General features: G+C 39.0%; 3 protein-coding genes across 3 annotated transcripts in view; 2 read left to right on the top strand and 1 right to left on the bottom strand.

Annotated features, from left to right (window-relative positions):
* The first annotated feature begins 2,737 nt into the window (after nt 1-2,737).
* Nucleotides 2,738-7,425, top strand: irak4 (interleukin-1 receptor-associated kinase 4). Its single transcript, XM_026365246.1, has 11 exons — nt 2,738-3,069; nt 3,170-3,315; nt 3,602-3,772; nt 3,860-4,020; nt 4,098-4,162; nt 4,478-4,592; nt 4,680-4,789; nt 5,203-5,389; nt 5,885-5,947; nt 6,297-6,461; nt 7,081-7,425. The coding sequence occupies exons 1-11, from the start codon at nt 2,909-2,911 to the stop codon at nt 7,132-7,134; spliced, it is 1,398 nt and encodes a 465-aa protein (XP_026221031.1). The 5' UTR covers nt 2,738-2,908; the 3' UTR covers nt 7,135-7,425.
* A 9-nt stretch (nt 7,426-7,434) lies between these two features.
* Nucleotides 7,435-15,459, bottom strand: twf1a (twinfilin actin-binding protein 1a). Its single transcript, XM_026365251.1, has 9 exons — nt 15,435-15,459; nt 13,984-14,064; nt 13,663-13,841; nt 12,012-12,107; nt 11,711-11,815; nt 9,786-9,911; nt 9,127-9,277; nt 8,889-9,010; nt 7,435-8,652 (listed from the first exon to the last, which is right to left on the bottom strand). Exons 1-9 carry the CDS (start codon nt 15,457-15,459, stop codon nt 8,485-8,487), a joined length of 1,053 nt encoding a protein of 350 aa, XP_026221036.1. The 3' UTR covers nt 7,435-8,484.
* Nucleotides 15,460-16,972: 1,513 nt separating this feature from the next.
* Nucleotides 16,973-18,173, top strand: part of tmem117 (transmembrane protein 117) — a 35,613-nt gene continuing 34,412 nt past the window's right edge. Inside the window, exon 1 of the mRNA XM_026365249.1 lies at nt 16,973-17,325. The gene's annotated coding sequence lies outside the window, so the exon portion shown is untranslated. The remainder of the gene's footprint in view (nt 17,326-18,173) is intronic.

Here is an 18,173-nt window from a genome sequence, read left to right on the forward strand (position 1 = left end):
TGTTGACACCCCCAACATAATACACACACACAGAAGAGATACACTCCACCACATACCAAGCATACACACTCACAGGAAGTCATACACAAATAATACACACCTGCTATTACACACACACATAATTAGACATGTTTCATCACAAATAACTGCTGATGATCACACTTCAAACTCCTACATTCATAAATACGCATTTTTAAACACCAGGATAAAAGAGAATTCAAGCTCTTTGCAAACACAATAGATGTAATGGCTCTCATTACACTGCACCATACAAAATAACTTAATTGCAGTTTGTTTACATATGTGGTAAAAGCTCCTTTTTCATATAATTTGGACCATGTGCACGGTTTGTCAGCAGATATAAAAAGTCCATTAAAGAAAATAAAATGTTGCTCTCAGTTTATGACCCATTAGTAGAGCACTCGTTTATAATGAAGTAGCGTGCTTTGTGTCATCCACTTCACCAAACGTCAAAAGCCTGCGTGTGACAGCAGACTCTCACAGCTGAGCTCATCTTATGTGTATCATTTGTATGACTATAAAGTGAAATGATGCTCAGCTGTGAGAAACAACAAAAGGTTGCATGTCATCATCAGCCCTCATCAAAATCAAAGGAATTGCTTTTGCCTGGGCCGTGGGTGATGCCTGTTGTTGCATTAGTGACGACCATATGCTTTGGTTCAGTGTTTCCGCAAACTTCATTCTGAGGAAAACAACAATCACACACACCAGTATTATTAAGAATGTCATCGGTTTTTAATTTCGGTGTGACTTTCTGTTCCAGAAAGGTTCCAGATGACTTTGGGTAGTCTTAGCTGACTTCTTACATCAGAATGTAAGTTTTGTGCTTTGTTACAAAGTCACCTACAATCCAGTAAATGTATTCAACCTGCACAGATACAAGACAAACATGTTTAATCACTGAGGTCAATAGCAACTCAAATAAAGTCATGTACATTTTAGTCTGGACTGAAGTTGTGGCCTCAACATTGCTAACGATGATTGCCATGAAATTAGTTAGAGACCTTCATAATCCCTTCAGGATGAACTGTGATGACTCTGATAATCCTCAGACTTTTATTCTAGCACCTACAAGTTCAACGTTTCTGCTCTGTTTATCACCAAATAGAGTTAAGCTAACATGCTAAATTAAAATGGAGCCTATGATAAATATTATACCTGCTCAGCAGTAGCACATTCATTTCACTGTAATGCACATACAAGCATAACCATTTGCTGAGTCCTTGTTTTGCTTCAAGTGCTTGTTTGGGTTTAGTGTTTGATTTTATTAGTGATTTCACTCAAATAAAATGTTTTCTCATGCCTAGTTTTTAAAGTATATTATTCACACAACTCCCCACTCCACCCATCCAGCGAGACAGCCAGGCCCGCCAGTCCACATGGAAATGATCAGAATTAAACAGAAATAAAGTAAATAGCAACTAACACACTGTAAACAGATCAATCATTGGTAGTACACACAGGAAAGTACATGTGTACTCTAGGCACATTGTATTCCTCTATTATGGTTGTGTTTGACCCAGGTTGGTTGAGATGGTTTCATGCAGTTTAATGCCTCTTGATGCACTTTTCTACCATAACTAGTGGTTTCAGTTGAACACACTGCCCTGCACAATGACTAGATGTTCAGTGCTTCTATTGAGCCAGCTAAATTATTCATAAAACAGATCATGGACCAGGAGAAGGACAGTGAGACAGCAAAATGACAAGGAAGTAAGAACATTTAAAAAAATGTCAAATTAAAAGCTGAAACAGTTGCTCGAGGACAAGAGCTATGGAATGGTCCAGTTAGACCATAAAAGTAATGTCCATTCAAAGCATCATTAGATGTTTTTACATGGTTTTATGTGGTAACAAAAAACGCAGCGCCAGACACACTTCCTTATTATACATCCCGCTTTCATCATTTTTACTATAGTAAATATGTCATTTTATTTCAGCATCACAATTCCCACGTGTGAAATGTGTCCAATACACACTCACAAATTCCAACAGTGCATGGAAAAAACCCACATCAAGGTTCAAAATCCTGTGCACAGGCCTCGCAGAAGAGTGGAGACAATGTTATCACATTGAATAATCAAGCTAAATATAATTCAACTGTTGGAAAGGACGCTGTAAAAGGGCAAAAACTCTGGTTTCTTTAGTTATATTTTCATTTTTCCAAAAACAGTACTTAGTTAAAAAGTTAAAACCATTAAAAATATATCTGAGGGACTCTTTTTTGGCATATATAAATTATAATATTCAGTAGATTGCCAGTAGAAACTCAGTTTGACAAATTTTTTGAGTGTGTTTTTTGTGCTTTGTAACCTAATTTATGACAATAGAAGTCATTGGGTGCATCTATATTTGCAGGGCAATAAAAGGGGAGATGTATAAATGAATGCTAAATGATGATGCTATGATCTTCATCATTGAATTTTGACTCTGGCAGGTTTCACAGAGTAAAGTGTCTTACATGTCCACTAGAGGGCGTCGTAGGACTAAGAACCTGCAAGCAGCTGCAGAGTCTCACCTTGTGTTTCTCTTTCTGCTGCACAGGCTCAGACAAAAAAGGTGCAAACCGAGTCCTAGTCGTTGAATTGTGCTGTCACATAAATGTTAAAGGCAGCTGTGGACTCACTGAACCTTTTATACTATCACAGTTTTTTATTTCCGCATTGTAGGTGGAGACTTCTCGGTGGGACCGACCTCCCGTGTTACGTTTGGGGAAGTTTCACAATATCGGAAACACACATTTTACTACACTGAGAACAAAATATTAGTTTGTCAGTGTCTTGCATTTATGAATACACCCAGTGGAGGATAATTAACGCCCACAGCCTCTCTGTAAGTTACATATCATGTCAATATAACAATCAGATAAAGTCCCATTTCTCGTACAATGAGTAATTCTGTGACTTCCGCGACTTACATTCGCCACCTGAGTTACGGTTTACGGCGCAAGTTGTCCGATTTTTTAGACCCTCAAGACAGATGGAAAGATGTTATTGTGTCCATACGGAAGCCGAGTGGGGATCTGAGGTACTCTCAGCATCATGTGAGGTAGGTCATGATACAAAGAGGGGGTTTGATGTTGTAGAGGATCCTCTGCTTTACCACACTGTCCCTCTGTCTCTGTCCCTCTGTCTCTGTGTCTCCTCAGGAGATTTGAAGGACTTCTTGCTCAGGGGAGAAGTCCCACCGTGGAGCTGCTGAATGACTGGGGGACCACCAACTGCACAGTGGGGGAGCTTGTGGACATCTTGAAGAGTCACAAGCTCCTGGCTGCTGCTTGTGTTCTGATCCCTGGTATCATTTCCCTCATCTTACCGTCAACATCTGCAGTCAGAACATCTCTGTTGTTTCCAAATGTCCCAATTAAAGCTGATAACAGTTCTAAAAGCACTAATGTCAAGCAAATAAAAAGGCGCTCTCCACCTCTATACCTCTATTTAGTCACTAGCTGCTTTCCATCTGCAGGTAGAGAGGAGATACTTCAGTGTCATAATATGGGTCACGCTGCCTTAAAGTTGTTTTAAAGCTGGTGTGAACTCTAAGGAGCATGATTAATTATTGTGTCATTTATTCAATTCAGACACAGTGGAAGAGGTCACCTCAGCAGAGACACGGCAGACGTCTGCAGCAGAGGAAAGCTATAGTGCCCTTTCAACGAGGATACTGGAGGAGAGAGAGGCACCTTCACCACCTGGCAGCTCTGTGCAGCGGCCGCAGATTGTTCTGGAGGACAAAGAACCAGTACACACAGGTGGCTGCACTTTAAAATCCTAATGTGTTAACACAGGCACGAAGCCACAAAAGTTCATGTGACACTTTTGCCTGTGTTCCTCATTAGGCTTCTCCAGCTTCTTGTACAATGAGCTGATGAAGATTACAGGCAACTTTGATGACCGTCCCACGTCGGATGGAGGCAGCAGACTTGGAGAGGGAGGCTTCGGCACGGTATACAGAGGGCTCCTCAACGACACGCCTGTTGCGGTTAAAAAACTCAATTCAGTAAGTGAAAAGGATTCCTGCCAAACTCACACCTTTGTAGATCTTGTAAATCTCAACACAAAATCTAATTCATTTAGATGGACGACATCTCCCTGGACGAGCTGCAAGTTCAGTTCAATCAAGAGATCCAGACTTTGAAAGTGTAAGTTTCGTCTTCTGTCTGTGTCCTTGTTCTGTCCTGTTCTTGTTTTAAGCAGTGGCACCTCGAAAACGTTACATTTTATTATCTAGAGCAGACAAGTTGTTTCCTAATTAAAGGAGAAGCGTTCGGGAATTCATTAACAAGGACCATTCACAGTTGAGTATAGTCCTATTGCTGCATAAGTAAATTACACCGATACACATTAAAAAGGATCGTAGCATTTCAGGTTATCTTATAATTGTGAAGATCACTGGCCGTATGCTTAAAGACGTTTACTGCATGTTGACATAATGATTTGGTTTGATGTTTCCACAGGTTGAAACATGAGAACCTTGTGGACATGGTTGGATTTTCCTGTGATGGACAGCACCCCTGTTTAGTGTATGCCTTCATGGCCAATGGCTCTTTGCTTGACCGACTGGCGTGCAAGGTGTTCACCATCTACACTTCCCAATCTGACTTTTAGCACTTGTGCTATTACACAGATTCTTCAATTATATGCTTTTTGTCCTTTTAGGATGATACTCCTCCACTGTGCTGGCGACAGAGATGTTTGATAGCTGAAGGGACAGCGAGAGGGTTGGAGTATCTGCATTGTAACCATCACATCCACAGAGATGTTAAAAGGTGGAGGCACGATCTGTTCATTAAGGAATGATTTGAATGAATTGGATGAAGGTTAGACAGCAGGAATGATACCACTGCCAGATTTTTAAGTTATAAATTACAGATTTATCTATTAGCTTAGCGGAGATTTTTTCGCTGATGAAAGCAAATAAAACAAAAATTTCAAAGTGCACTCTGTCACATAACCCCCGTAAAATGACAATGTTTTCTTTGTATCCTTAAGTTTTAATATACACAGTAAATAAATTAAAGAATAAGAATTAAACATGTTAATTATTGAGCTTTCATCATGCAGGTAGATAGATTTTGTTACCTTCACACTTCCTTCCACTGCTTCAAATCAACAGACGTGAGAGTAATACATTGATGTTTCACTGCTCGCTCATAATCTCTCTTTTTTTTTATCCTGTCAGTGCAAACATCTTGTTAGATGATCAATTTGTGGCAAAGATCTCAGACTTCGGGCTGACGAGAGCATCAGCCAAACAGACATCAACAACCATGATGACGGAGAGGATTGTGGGTACCCGTGCCTATATGGCACCTGAGGCGCTGAGAGGAGAGATCACGCCAAAATCGGATGTCTTCAGCTTTGGAGTGGTGGGTTTTCTGCAGACCTAGAGACATGCATGCACATACAGATTACAGGGTATTATGTCAGGAAAAGGAGAAAGTGCAACTGCAGTGAAAAATATAGGATACAACTCAGCAGTTTACTTGAGTGCAAGGTTCTCTCAAACTACTGACACATACATAATTGTGGGAGGGAACAGTCTAGTAGACATTTCTTCCCATTTAGGAAAACAGAGCTCTGTTTTCTGTATCATCTCTAATTATTTCTGTTGAGGGGCACAGCTGTACTGTATTAGCTATAAATCTCAAACATTTCCATTTTATGGTTATGTGATTTATGGAATCAGCACTGTATAAACTGTCTGACCTTCTGTAAAGCACAGTCTATACAGGTTATATTTCTTATAAAGGCAGCTGATTAAACACAGTCTCTGTGAAGCTACGTGGCGCACGGTGGGGTAATAAAAGTCGTCTGTCGTCCAGAGCCGTGTGAGATTAACCCCATCTACCTGCCATCTACAGGTGTTGTTAGAAATACTGTCTGGGCTCCCGCCAGCTGATGAAAACCGTGAGCCGCAGTTCTTGGTAAGCACAAAAGAGGCTTTCACTGTACCTGTCAAGCTGCAGTTTGTAATTACATTTTATGAAAGACATTTCATTAGCAGGAGCATGTTATCCGTTGATCGTCATTAAAGATTAATTGAAAAAGATTTGGACGTAAGTTTCCTCTGTGCTGAACTTCGACCGCTGTTCAGGTAGTAATACACAAATACATTCTGAAGTAAACAGTGTGTCCAATGGAAATGGATACTGCAAAGTACTCCCAGCATAATAAAAAGAAATGATACTTAACTAATTAGAAAACAAAGTGACTTTTAATGTTTATAACTGCCTTTACTCAACTGGAGTGCGATTTTCTCTTCCTCTCATTCAGATGGAGGCTCATTATGATATAGATGATGAAGACGAGGACTTGACTCTGGAGGATTTTGTGGACAAAAAGATGAGCGACTGGGAGCTCTGCCAGGTGGAGAGTGTCTACTCTCTGGCCTGTAACTGCCTCCACGAGAGGAAAATCAGACGGCCAGTCATCAAACAGGTACAGTGAGGAAAGAAACTAGCAGATCTTAAGTATCACTAAAACTGCTGCCTACTGGCTATGTATCGATTCTTATCTTGTACAAATCTAATGTAACAGAAGGGGGACAGAATACATAGTGTTCTGTCTAAATAAGGACTTGAAGGTTTCACGTAAAGCTAATGTGAAGCTTAAGTAGTCTGATTTAAACAGAGAAAACGACACTGGTCTCTTCTCAAAGGTACAATAATCTATTTTTAATGCAAGTTCACTTTGACGAGCATCAAAAATAAAAAGGTGGCAAAGGTTTTTGTACATTCTTCATAGAAGCAGAATTGTAACAGGGGTCCACAGCTACTTTATTTAGCCTCAGTGTTGCTCACAGTGTTAATGATAGCATGCTGTTAAGAGGTTTATCATGTTGACCTTCCTGTGTTTTAGTTAAGAGCCACACTGCTACTGTAGAGAGGTAAAAGAAAATGATAATAGACATATGAGACATATGAAGATTTCATTGGATTCGTTATAGAATTAATTAGATGCAATGCTTTCTAATTCTCTAAAAATATACAAATATCTGTGTTTTGTTTTTTAACAAATTGTCTGTTTTAGTTGTTAATATGAATATCTGTCTTAACAGGTCCTGTCTGAGCTTAAAGGAGTTGTCAAAAGCATATCTCTTGATTCGCAGTAAGAGCAGAGAAGATAAACGCGCTTCATTCAGAGCACAAACTGACACGAATTTCCTTTTCCAACAGACACATGAATGACTGTGATGAAGAAAAGTATTATTGTATAGCACAAATACCTATTTCCTGTATGACTAAAGAGATGAATAAAAGATGTACTCTATTTTTGATTATAACCTGTAGCTTAGTTTTAAAATATTGCATTATATTGAAGTGACATTAAGCATTTTGTGATGGAACAGTTTCTTCCCACACATATTTATTGACAAGTCAGAAAGTGAATAAAAGCAATGAAACAGGAAATGTGTGATTTAAATATTTTTATTTTTATTCTTTAAAAGAAAGATTTGTAAGAAAACAAATAAGACCAAACATGATTTTTCTCTATTATAATGACACTGGATGAGGATAAAGGGATTTCCCTTTCAGAGATGAGGTGAGCTTAGTAGTTTGACTAATGTTAATCAGCAGACCAGTGGATGTGGCAACATGGCAATATTTTGATCAAGGTACTTCTAATATTTCGTTTGCTATCCAGTTCCTTGCCCCTCTGTGTTGTATGGAAACCAGCAAGTAGGTTTGAGTAGCTTCCTCTAAGTGAAATCTGACATGTACTGATGTAATATTTCTGGAAGCCCCTGTTCTTTCCACTGTGATCCTCACTGACACAACAATCACAGAAACAGACCAGACTGTGTCTTAATCATAGAGCATCACACAGCTACAATATGTACATTTACAGCACTTGCATAGAAAAATAAGTATCTCAGCAGATGATTTTTTTTTCATGTAAACCACAGTTATATCAAAAAAGAAGTCAAATTTCCAATATAAAATGCACTGTTAAAATCAATCAATAGACACAAATGGAATAATTGTATGTTTTCTGCTTTAGAGCACCTCATTGTGCAAATAGTGAGAGACAAATGTTGAACAGATTAGACATGGAAACATTACTTGACACAGACTTAAGGAATGCAAGTTAGGAATTCAAGCATGTGAACTCAAAAATTGAGGAATTTCATCATATTGGCGCAAGTTCACATTAGTCACTAACAATTTTTTGGTCTCAGACTCTGGCCTCTTGGAATCATCTTCAATTATTTTTGTGAGTGTACTAACAAACATAAATATGTTGTTGTATATGTCCATTTGACAAGCTACAAATGGAAATTCTTGCGTGTATCATTGCTCAGTTGTCCTTGGCGTGCATAGTTGGGTCTCTGGGTGAACTATGTGGGAATTTAAGGTTGTTGTCTTTTTATTTTAAACAAGCGTGTCAAATATGATTTTCCCCATTGTTCCACTGTGGAACATGCTTAGGGTGGAGGTGGTGGTCAGGTGCTGAGGTCTGTTCAATCTTCCTCTTCTCCTTCTGCGGGAGGTCGGGTGATGCGGCGGCCACCCCTCTTCCCAGCAGGGCCTTTGGGCTTGGCGAAGGCCTGCTTGTGTGCATGCTGCTTTGGATGCACCTCCTCGTACAGGAAATCACTGTTTATTTCATCCCCATTATCGATCTCCAACTGGGGAGCAGGAAAGAAATAACACGTAAATAACTCATATACTAAAGGATTTTATCTACCTTTTGAGAATTATGGCACATTTGTGATGATCAGTTCACCTTACTATGCATGTCCCATATTACACACAGTCTGTCAATTATTTTCTAGATTAATCAAGCATGCATTAAACAATTCACATGTGTATATACAGCTTTTCCCAATTCTTGAATATTTTAGCATGACAGATAACTTCTTACCTTCTTTGCAATCTCAATCTGGAGCTTGTTTTCCACCATGTCAACCAAGGGATTTTTGCAGCTGGAATAAAGCATCCTCTCTCGGATGCTACAACTATACCCTGGCATAGAATAAATGAAGACTGCAAAAAAAACAAAAAAACAATGAGAAAATGAAACCTGAGTGAAATGTGCCATTTAAAGGCATGCATAGCAAACTGTGAAGAAAGAACAGGGTGTGCCAGCTGTTCATAATAACCTGTAGATTCTAAGTAGTCGCCTTCATGGGAATGTTTGTAGAGGAAGAAGTGGTAGCGCGCAGAATCTTTAGGGATCCTCAATGGCAGGTCTTTCACCTCCGTTGGCTCAGTGCTGCACAAACGAATCAGCTCCTGTTCGGCATCTACTCGCTGTTGACAAGTGAAATATAATCTTACTCTCAGGGTTGATGGTGTGATCACAAAGTCTGAGCTTTGAATTCCATACCAATTAGGGAAACCTGGGTGTGGACAGTTCCCTGTCTTTGGAGCATTTGCACAACAATTGCTGCTGAGCTGCTTAGCAGTCAGGAGTAAACCTTGAATTGATAAATAGAACAAAACCTACTGCGTTTGGAGGAGCTTTTAGCCTAACAAACAGAAAAAGGGAAATGAGACAAGGCTGTAACAGTGCCTCAATTATTCCTTTGTACTTGGCACAGATCTGATCTGGTGACACGGACCCTTTGAATTTCAATGAGGAAGAAATGACACAAAAGCTTTTTCTCAAATGAATAAGTCATTGTGCCGGTATAAAACAACTCCTGACCAAAACATCTCTTTCTCTTTAGACAAAATAAAATAAAAGACAAACATATATTCAAATTACTGTCCTAGCAAAGGTTACTATTACACTAATGATTTTCTTTTACAAACTCACCAGTTGTACATAGTTCACTTTCTTGTCTCTTAAACGTTCGAGTGCTGCAACAGCATCTTTGTGAACAGGGAAAGCCACTCCCTGCAGAGTCTGCTGCTTGGTGTCCACACTGATGTCTGTCTGCACCTGAATGCACCACAAAAACAAAAAGACTTGTCAGCTATTTATTACTATGCAGATTAATGCACATGCAATGTAAAACAGAATCTATAAAAAGAGAACCTGTGGTGCACAGCACCTATTCAGTTTCAAACAAGTCTACATACACATACAGGCACAATCAAATCACACTAAGGCCACATTATGTTGACATGCTAGTGACATTATGTAATCATTTCAAGTTAAGGGAAGGAACTAATTTTACTCTTAAAGTCAACTCTGGTCATTGAATTCACTCAAATGGTGAAACAAATCAAATCTATCAAAGCATTATCAGGTTTCTGCTGATGATGTTAGCTCTGCTAATGACTCGACCAGTGAAATACAGCAAATATTCTTCATTATAGTAATCAGGAAGTGAAAAGATTTACATGCGCAACAAGCAGCTTGAATGCTGGATTACAGATGAGGTGCTTGTATGGGAAGCGACAAGGCGCCTCCGTGAAATCACACCGAAAACTGGAAATGCTGGAGGGATTACACTGATGGATTGCATCTATTTTTAGAATACTGTTCCTACAAAATGAAATGCTGTGCAAACATGATCGAGCCTTCGATGCAGCTACGTGGCATACTAAAAGGACTGCGGGTCTTTTATCCATCTGCTTAGTAAAAGGCAGGCTGTCTTCAAGGCACAGCAATGATAAATATTTCAAAGCCTCTTTTTTTCATTCAGGCGATACAGATTAATGGTATATTATCTTCCTTCAACAGCTGGTCAAGTGGGACAAGCACAAACCTCACTTCCTATTTGCTCTACTGCTTTTAATTGACTATACTTCAGAGGGACTGCACTACCCAAAGCACTTCCATATATGGTAAAAAAAAAAAAAAAAGAAGATTGTTCTTGTTTTTGTGGCAGGCTTGGACAGCAGCAATGAAGACAGATTAATCTACAAAAAAAAAATGAGGAAGAAGAGTTCATTTGGGTTAATTTCTAGGAAAGGTCCACCAAAGTCTGAAATGCTTAACTTCCAATGTTGCTTTTTTACTCTCTGCTTGGCAGAGTGCATCAGGCACAGCCCCTTTGCATCAGCAGTGTAAACACTCCTGGCATCATTTGCAGCATGCCGTGGATATTACATTACAATATTTCTTTATCTTATCACTTCACCTAGCAAAGGTCAAACACAAGCGATACAGCTCACCTGTACTCCATTCAGTACTACAAGCCACAAAGCATTCTCATTTGCATGCAACTCTTTCAGCATTCATTAAGAACTGCTCTTTAACCACTCCGTTGTTGAGGCTACTGTTTACTACTGTAAACATCACTTGTTTATGGCGCTATGGATGTGAGCTGTACAAGCTTAATAGATTCATCTCTGCCAGCAAACTGCTCCTCTAATGCATCACCATCACTTGCACTGCTGCTGACCTTGTGCTGTTTGGAAGAATGCATCGCTAGCCTTTATTGATACTCCACAGTGTTTCCGGTGGGATTTACATCACACACACACACAGGAAATGTGATTAGGACGATGTCTGTGAGCTGAGGTAAGCCATTTCTTTTTTACCCACTGCGGCCCAAATGTGTAAGAATGATGTAGTGTCATCACTTTTCAGAAGTGAAAAAGAACAAGCCTAACACCCACTTCAAAACAACTTCAAGCTGTGCAACCTGTTAACAGACGGTTGAAACAAGCCTGAAGAACTACTTTTTTTCACCACTTGCTGCATCTCAAATGTTTCTGTTCTGGTTAAATAACACAAAAATCCAAACCATTTGTCTGCATTTCTTAATGTGCATGTGTGCATTTAGTTACCTCATTTAATTTAATCTGTCTCAGTTCCTCTTCTGCAGCCGTAAGCGGGAGGGGAGCAGCCTGCGAGGTCAGATATTTTCTGTAGCCACTAAGATTCAAATCATCCTGGGGGTCCAAACAACAGCACAATCACGCATCAAAACAGACATCAACACTAACATCACTGCTCATATCAGATGACATAAAGCCATAAGAAAGAAGCTTAACAATAATAATAAAAAGTAACATTATCAATATTATTATACAATAACTGAGTGCATAAAAGAGCTTTTTGCATAGGTGCTGCTGTTGCATGACCAACCTTTACGGTACCAAAAATCTCATCCTTAATGTGTCCGCCTCCAAACTCTTTCTTCAGTGTCGCTCTGGTAGCAGCATACAACATTTTATGTCGCACCTGATAAGAATATGAAGAAACATAAGAGAATAATTAATATTTAGAGATTAGAATTTTTTTTATGGTAATATGTTACATAGTTGACTGTAAAGATAAAGATTTCTTTTATTAATGAAGACGGCAAGAGGCAGTGAAGGTGCATAATTCAACATCTGCTTACATTCTTACAAAAACGTCAACGATTAAAAAGTGCTTTTTATCATTTCCTATTTAAAAAAAACGACTGGATTTTGGTTTACGTGTGTCTAGAACAAATGTGATGAATGCATTTCCTCCCTAATAAGACATTTGCGAATCAGATTTTTTTAATACAATTTTGTAACACTAACAGTAAATATCAAGAAAAATAAAAAGAGGAGCCCCTCATAAAAGCGTTACTACACAGCACTACTAGTGGTCAAAAACTCCCCTGTCGTATCTTTAAATCAGAAATAAATTTGGGATTTTAGGCAATATAAGTGCAGTTCAATTCACATGCCCAATAAAAAATAATATAACATAAAGTACAAAAACAAGTGAAAACACCAGGTAGGTCTGATCACGTCAAGGTAGCAGCATGCACTGGTTGAGAAAATATTTTGCAACTTCCCGACAAGTCTCAACTTGAAGCACTGTGCTCCAAAGCAGAAATGTTTAGCTCAGATGTGTAGTTCAGAAAGTGAATTGGAGCTCATTTCCACCATGCAGTTAGAGAGCTACAAATATCCTGCATGGCACTTTATTCTGCCACTGGTCTCTCCTTGCAACATTCCTCTTTGTGCTGCCACAGAAACAACATTTGCATGTCTGCTTGTCATGGATATTTTCGATCACCATGACCCTGCAGTATAAATAGTTCATGTTTCAGTGGAACAAAATGACAGTGACTTAATTTTAGTACTGATTTTCCCACAGAGGCTGATTTATCTGCCATGTATATGTGTTACTGGGTTTCTAAGTGTGATTAAAACTGAAACTAGCACAACTTGGCCTATAGAAGTTTTCACACATTTAAGTGTTTGTTAATTTCAGACAGTGACAGCAGGCTTCATTCGGTCTGCACATTTTTCTTCAACCATGCTGTCATTCTGCCCCAACACGCGCAGAAGGAAAATAAAAAAAACTGGCATAGAAGAAATTAGATTATTGATCTGCTGCATGTATGACTTATAGTCATCAGGTTGCTTTAGTGAATCTAAACGTGTCAATGATTACCTGTGTAATTTGACTTTTCTCAGAAACAAGGTCACTTAAGTGCATGTAAATGTGACACGAGTCAAGAAAACACAGATGCAAAACACAAATTTGCATAAACAAGAAACAACACAACCTGATAGGATTTTGATTCTAAGTCTGAGATAGGTTGAGCACCATAATCTCCATGTTCTAATCAGAGTTAGATTTAAGAGGTCTGGTAGGTCCACATCCACATTCATCTGTCTTTTCAACAAGTATACAAAGAACTGCTGCCTTGATGTGGTAAACCCCGCCCATATGATACCCAAAGCAGAGGAGGACGAATGCCACAAAGTATAGAAAGCTATTCATTAAAGCCAGTCTTGGCTTATATTCTTACAGGAGAGTGGTCAGGGGACCAGGCCAGAAAGATCCACTCGTGGCCCTGGTTGTTACTGGAGTCCAGCCGGTACAGAATATAACAGGGCATGTCATCCTCAAGGAGGGGCAGTACTAAGGAATCATACTCCTGGTCCCACTTCTTTGATGCTTTCCTGCTGGCACCCAAAGTCAGCTGCTCTGGAAGGCAGATGTGTGCAACAAAAATGTCAGCAGACCATGCATTTGTTAGTCACATTCAGACTGTAATGTCATCCTTAGCAAGAGTATTCTTGGCGCTGGATCCTGTAAACAACCTCCAGCATTCTAGGACACTGCTTACCATCCTTAATGACAATCTTTAAGACTCGATATTGGTCTCCACCCTTGGCACTGGCAAAGATATCCTTCACATCATTCCCCGCTGACAAAAAACAGAAAAGGGTTAAGTCTTTATTTTAAACAAGGCTTGCTTGACAATAATCTAATATGAACAGCTGTTCAAACTGAAAACATTATACAAAATCAAACAACTATCTCATGATATTGATTTAATAACACATCGTCCATTACCTGCAGCAGTGTGTCTGCTGTTTTGCATTTAAGCAGACAAACTTGTATTTCTGGCCAACAAACAACCATGCAAAAACTTTCAGTAAATGCCAAAAGACTAGCTTTAATTTAAAATTATGATAATCACAACAAACCAAAATAAAAAACATCTAAACAGAAACATCTCTTGTGTGTCAGTGATTTATCTCTGGAACAATGTGGCTGTGGAGATGTGACTGAAGACTCACAACCTTTGACCCCAAAACAATCACATATTGTTACGAGTGCAGCAAAGCTGGAGAACGAGTCCAACTACAATATATTGCATCTGGTCACAATTTCTTAAGATAAATCGCTACATGACACTACAAACCCGGACAGGAATGATTAGATATGATAATATGTTTTTGCACAATCTTCTTCAAAAGGTTGGGATTCACTTTGTAGTCTGTGCAGCTAAACATAGGTATGTATGAATGTATGTAATTGTATAAAGTAGGGCCTATTTAAGGTTCTGAATAATTGAGAAAATAACCTTAAATATGAACCATATAAAGTGCTCTGCAGAATTACTGAGCAAGTTTCAACTAAGGAGTAGAAAACTTGTTTGCACTAGTTTAACTGTGGCATTTCAGTACAAATATCTTGTATTTACTTACCTAAACTGCACAATTCTTTACTTTCGGTTAAATGAAATTGTGATTACACAGTGTAAAGTACTCTGCAGTGTTGCTGCTATATATAACAGGGAGTCGCACCCTACTGAAGTCCATTTTTTGTAATGACAAAGTACAGGTAACTACTGTAATGAGCTACTCCCATATATTTATGGAAACACTGGCCGGTTTACCAGGCCAGCAGTTTGTTTAGATGAAGGCGTCGCCCATCCATTCAGAAGGCTAGACTCGGCGTTACAGGATATAAACCCCATATATAGAGATCTCTATATAAAACTGAATTATAAAAGGATTTGTTGCCACAGTGAAAAACAACGATTTATGTGAGCCGTAAACCGGCTTAAGGCTCAGAGATTATATGTCATAGCCCTAAAAGTGCCCAAACAGGGCACCGCTGGTTACACACATCACGGTAGCTGAGCTAGCTAGGAGTGGCTAACTAACTTGACGTTAGCGTCTCGTTGCAGTGAATTGTAGCAGGTATTTAAAGCTCGTCCAGGAATGGCACACTCGCACTGTGAAACACATGAATACAGAAACGTAAAAAGCAAAGAAACGCATCTACCTTGAATGCCGGTTTGATGTGACATTGTGTCTTTCGTCGGACAAAAGGCTGATACAACTGCTCAGGCGAAATCAGGGCAGAGAAGCAGGAGGCAGGAAGTGGACTACATCGACAGGACCCGCCCCAAGTATGTCGTCATCAACATCGAAATCACATGACTTGGTGATACGATTTTATTTTATTTTATTTTATTTTATTTATATATTGTTTTTTTTCTTCATAGTTGACGATTAATGTAGTGCATTGCAATACAAACAATAATTATAATAATTATAACAATAGCAACAACAATAATACTAATACTAATAATAATAATACCACCGGAAGTATTCATATCCTTTGTACTTTAACCACCACCACCACCATTACTACTGATTATAATATAGAGCAGCTGAATTATATATTATTTTAATCTGTTCAATGTATAATACCTTTTTAGTGTGAGTGCAAATTTAAAAAAATGGAAAAAACTATTCTAAAATTTGTGACTCTCAACAAATAAATGTTTAAAGCTAGGTACAATAGAAAAGACATATTTTCTAAACAGCAGTTAGTGGAAATCTGCTGTAAATTATATATAAACTAACATTTACAATTTGAAATATTGATCTTATTTATGAGTGCAGAAAATGTATTATATTTGTTCTTTATACATTTAATAATAGCTTGTGCCATATACAGTATTTATATTTTTTATTTGATTGACAGGAGGTTTCCGCCTCATTTAGCTCCAGATCCTGTTTAGCTGAAATCCTGCAACATCTGGATACCACCGGTCTTCCTGTCTGTCCTCCCCCCTCCTCCCCAATTAAATAAATAAATAAATGAACAAACGAAAGGACGGATTTCATCGCAGCAAAATCACCCTGTCGCCAGAGGGAATCTCACTCCGGAGTAAAGCTCGACAGATAAAGCCAGAGTCGTACCGGAAATAATGGAAACCCATCTTCACAATAAAACGATATCAAGCCCAATAACATTGGAATAAGTCATACGGTATGTTTACCTACATTTTATATTTACGTCTCTAAATACTTGATCTAATAATGTGTTTAGAGAACGTCATGTCAGCAAAACAATTGATAGCTATATATGTAATGTAATACTAATACATTTCAATATAATTAATGATGGTAAAATGCTGACATGGTCGAAATTCAATATGCAATTTGAAAATATACCTGTATGCATCTGTAAATCATTTTAAATATATATGTTTAAGTTATGTACAATAATCAACTTCAGTTATTAAAAAACAAAGTACGTTTTATGGTATTAGAGTGGACCTGTTAACACTAGCAACATGCAGAAAATGGTCCAAACATTATTAACATATGAAATGAATAAAACACAAAAAAGCTACAAATAAAGCAAAAATAAAGCATTTTAGTTAAATCATTACCAGTAAACGTCAGATAACAATCTTGTACGTTTGGTGACGTTTTATTTTGAAATAAATTTTCCGGAAGACGTGTGCTTGTCCTGTCACTGTTTTTGCACCGAGGAATCAAAGTGTTGGTTACACTGCGTTATACTGATGCTGTGCGTGCTGTGTGGACCCAGATATTTCCATCCACAGCAGCAGCAGCAGCAACAGCGGGTCCCGACAGCCCAGGAACAGGACCGTCCCATAGGGAACTTGCTTACAAAGCACCGCCCGGCGGAACCAGCCCGCCCGGCGCATGCACGGTGCAGCACCATGGCAGAGGATTTGGGGGTGCCTCTGTCCTGTGCCAACAGGTCGCATGGATAATCCCCTCTACAACCCTCCCGTATCATATCGTGTAGGGGGTGATGCGGGCGCCGCTGTGGGCTTGATGTAGCTGGAGAACCGTGCGGGAGGGGGCTTCTCGTCCAGACTGTCACCTGAGAGGAGAACGGCGTGGAGCAGGTGCGTCGGTGCTGATGATTGAACGTTAACGCACATGCACTTAATTATTACTGAGGTGCAGGACTGCACGACTTCCACCGGTCCTGGTCCGACTGGATGCGCATTTAAGTTGTGTAATCGGATAATAATGTCGCTCATGTGTTTTATTCGAGATCAGTGTGGTCTGATATCTGAAATTTGGTGTCATCACTGTTGTGATATGAGAGAGGATGAATGTAGACACAGACCTGGGTTCTTAGCATGGTTGTCCATTCAGAATTTGCCAGAACTAGCTCGAAGAGTGCATTTCTGTTTGTATTGGTCAGTCCAGATGTTTCTTTTTTTATTATAAGAAAATCTAGTGTTAAATAATCTAGCATGAATATGATGTTGAATTTAACTCAAAGCTTTTCTACTGGACATATCCCATTACCATACCATAGACATACTGTCTGTGCAAGGCTGAGTGTGCATGTTCTGCTGTTTTCATGACTGTCCTTTGGGTGAACTGGCAGACTCTATGTCTCTGCTCTGTGCTAGGGAGCCTCTTCCCATGAGGCACTGACATCAAATTGGAAGTATAGTAAAAGGATGCCCACTACTCTTAAAGGTTAAATGAGATAGACAGAGAATAGTATGTATGCATTTTTATTGAATCATTATTTATGTAACTTTTTTTTTTTTTTTTTTTTTTTTTGAGGAAAGGTGCCTCATAATATTATTCTGAAAATCACATAAGAACAAACATTATTCCAGTGAAATGTAATAGCCTCATAGGTGTTCCACTGTGGCAGCTCTATTTCAGGAAGCTACCACAGCACTGCTGATTCCCACTTTGGGCTATTTTAGGAAACTGTGTCAAATCAGGG

This window comes from Anabas testudineus, chromosome 6, assembly GCF_900324465.2.
Source record: "Anabas testudineus chromosome 6, fAnaTes1.2, whole genome shotgun sequence".
NCBI classification, from domain to species: domain Eukaryota; kingdom Metazoa; phylum Chordata; class Actinopteri; order Anabantiformes; family Anabantidae; genus Anabas; species Anabas testudineus.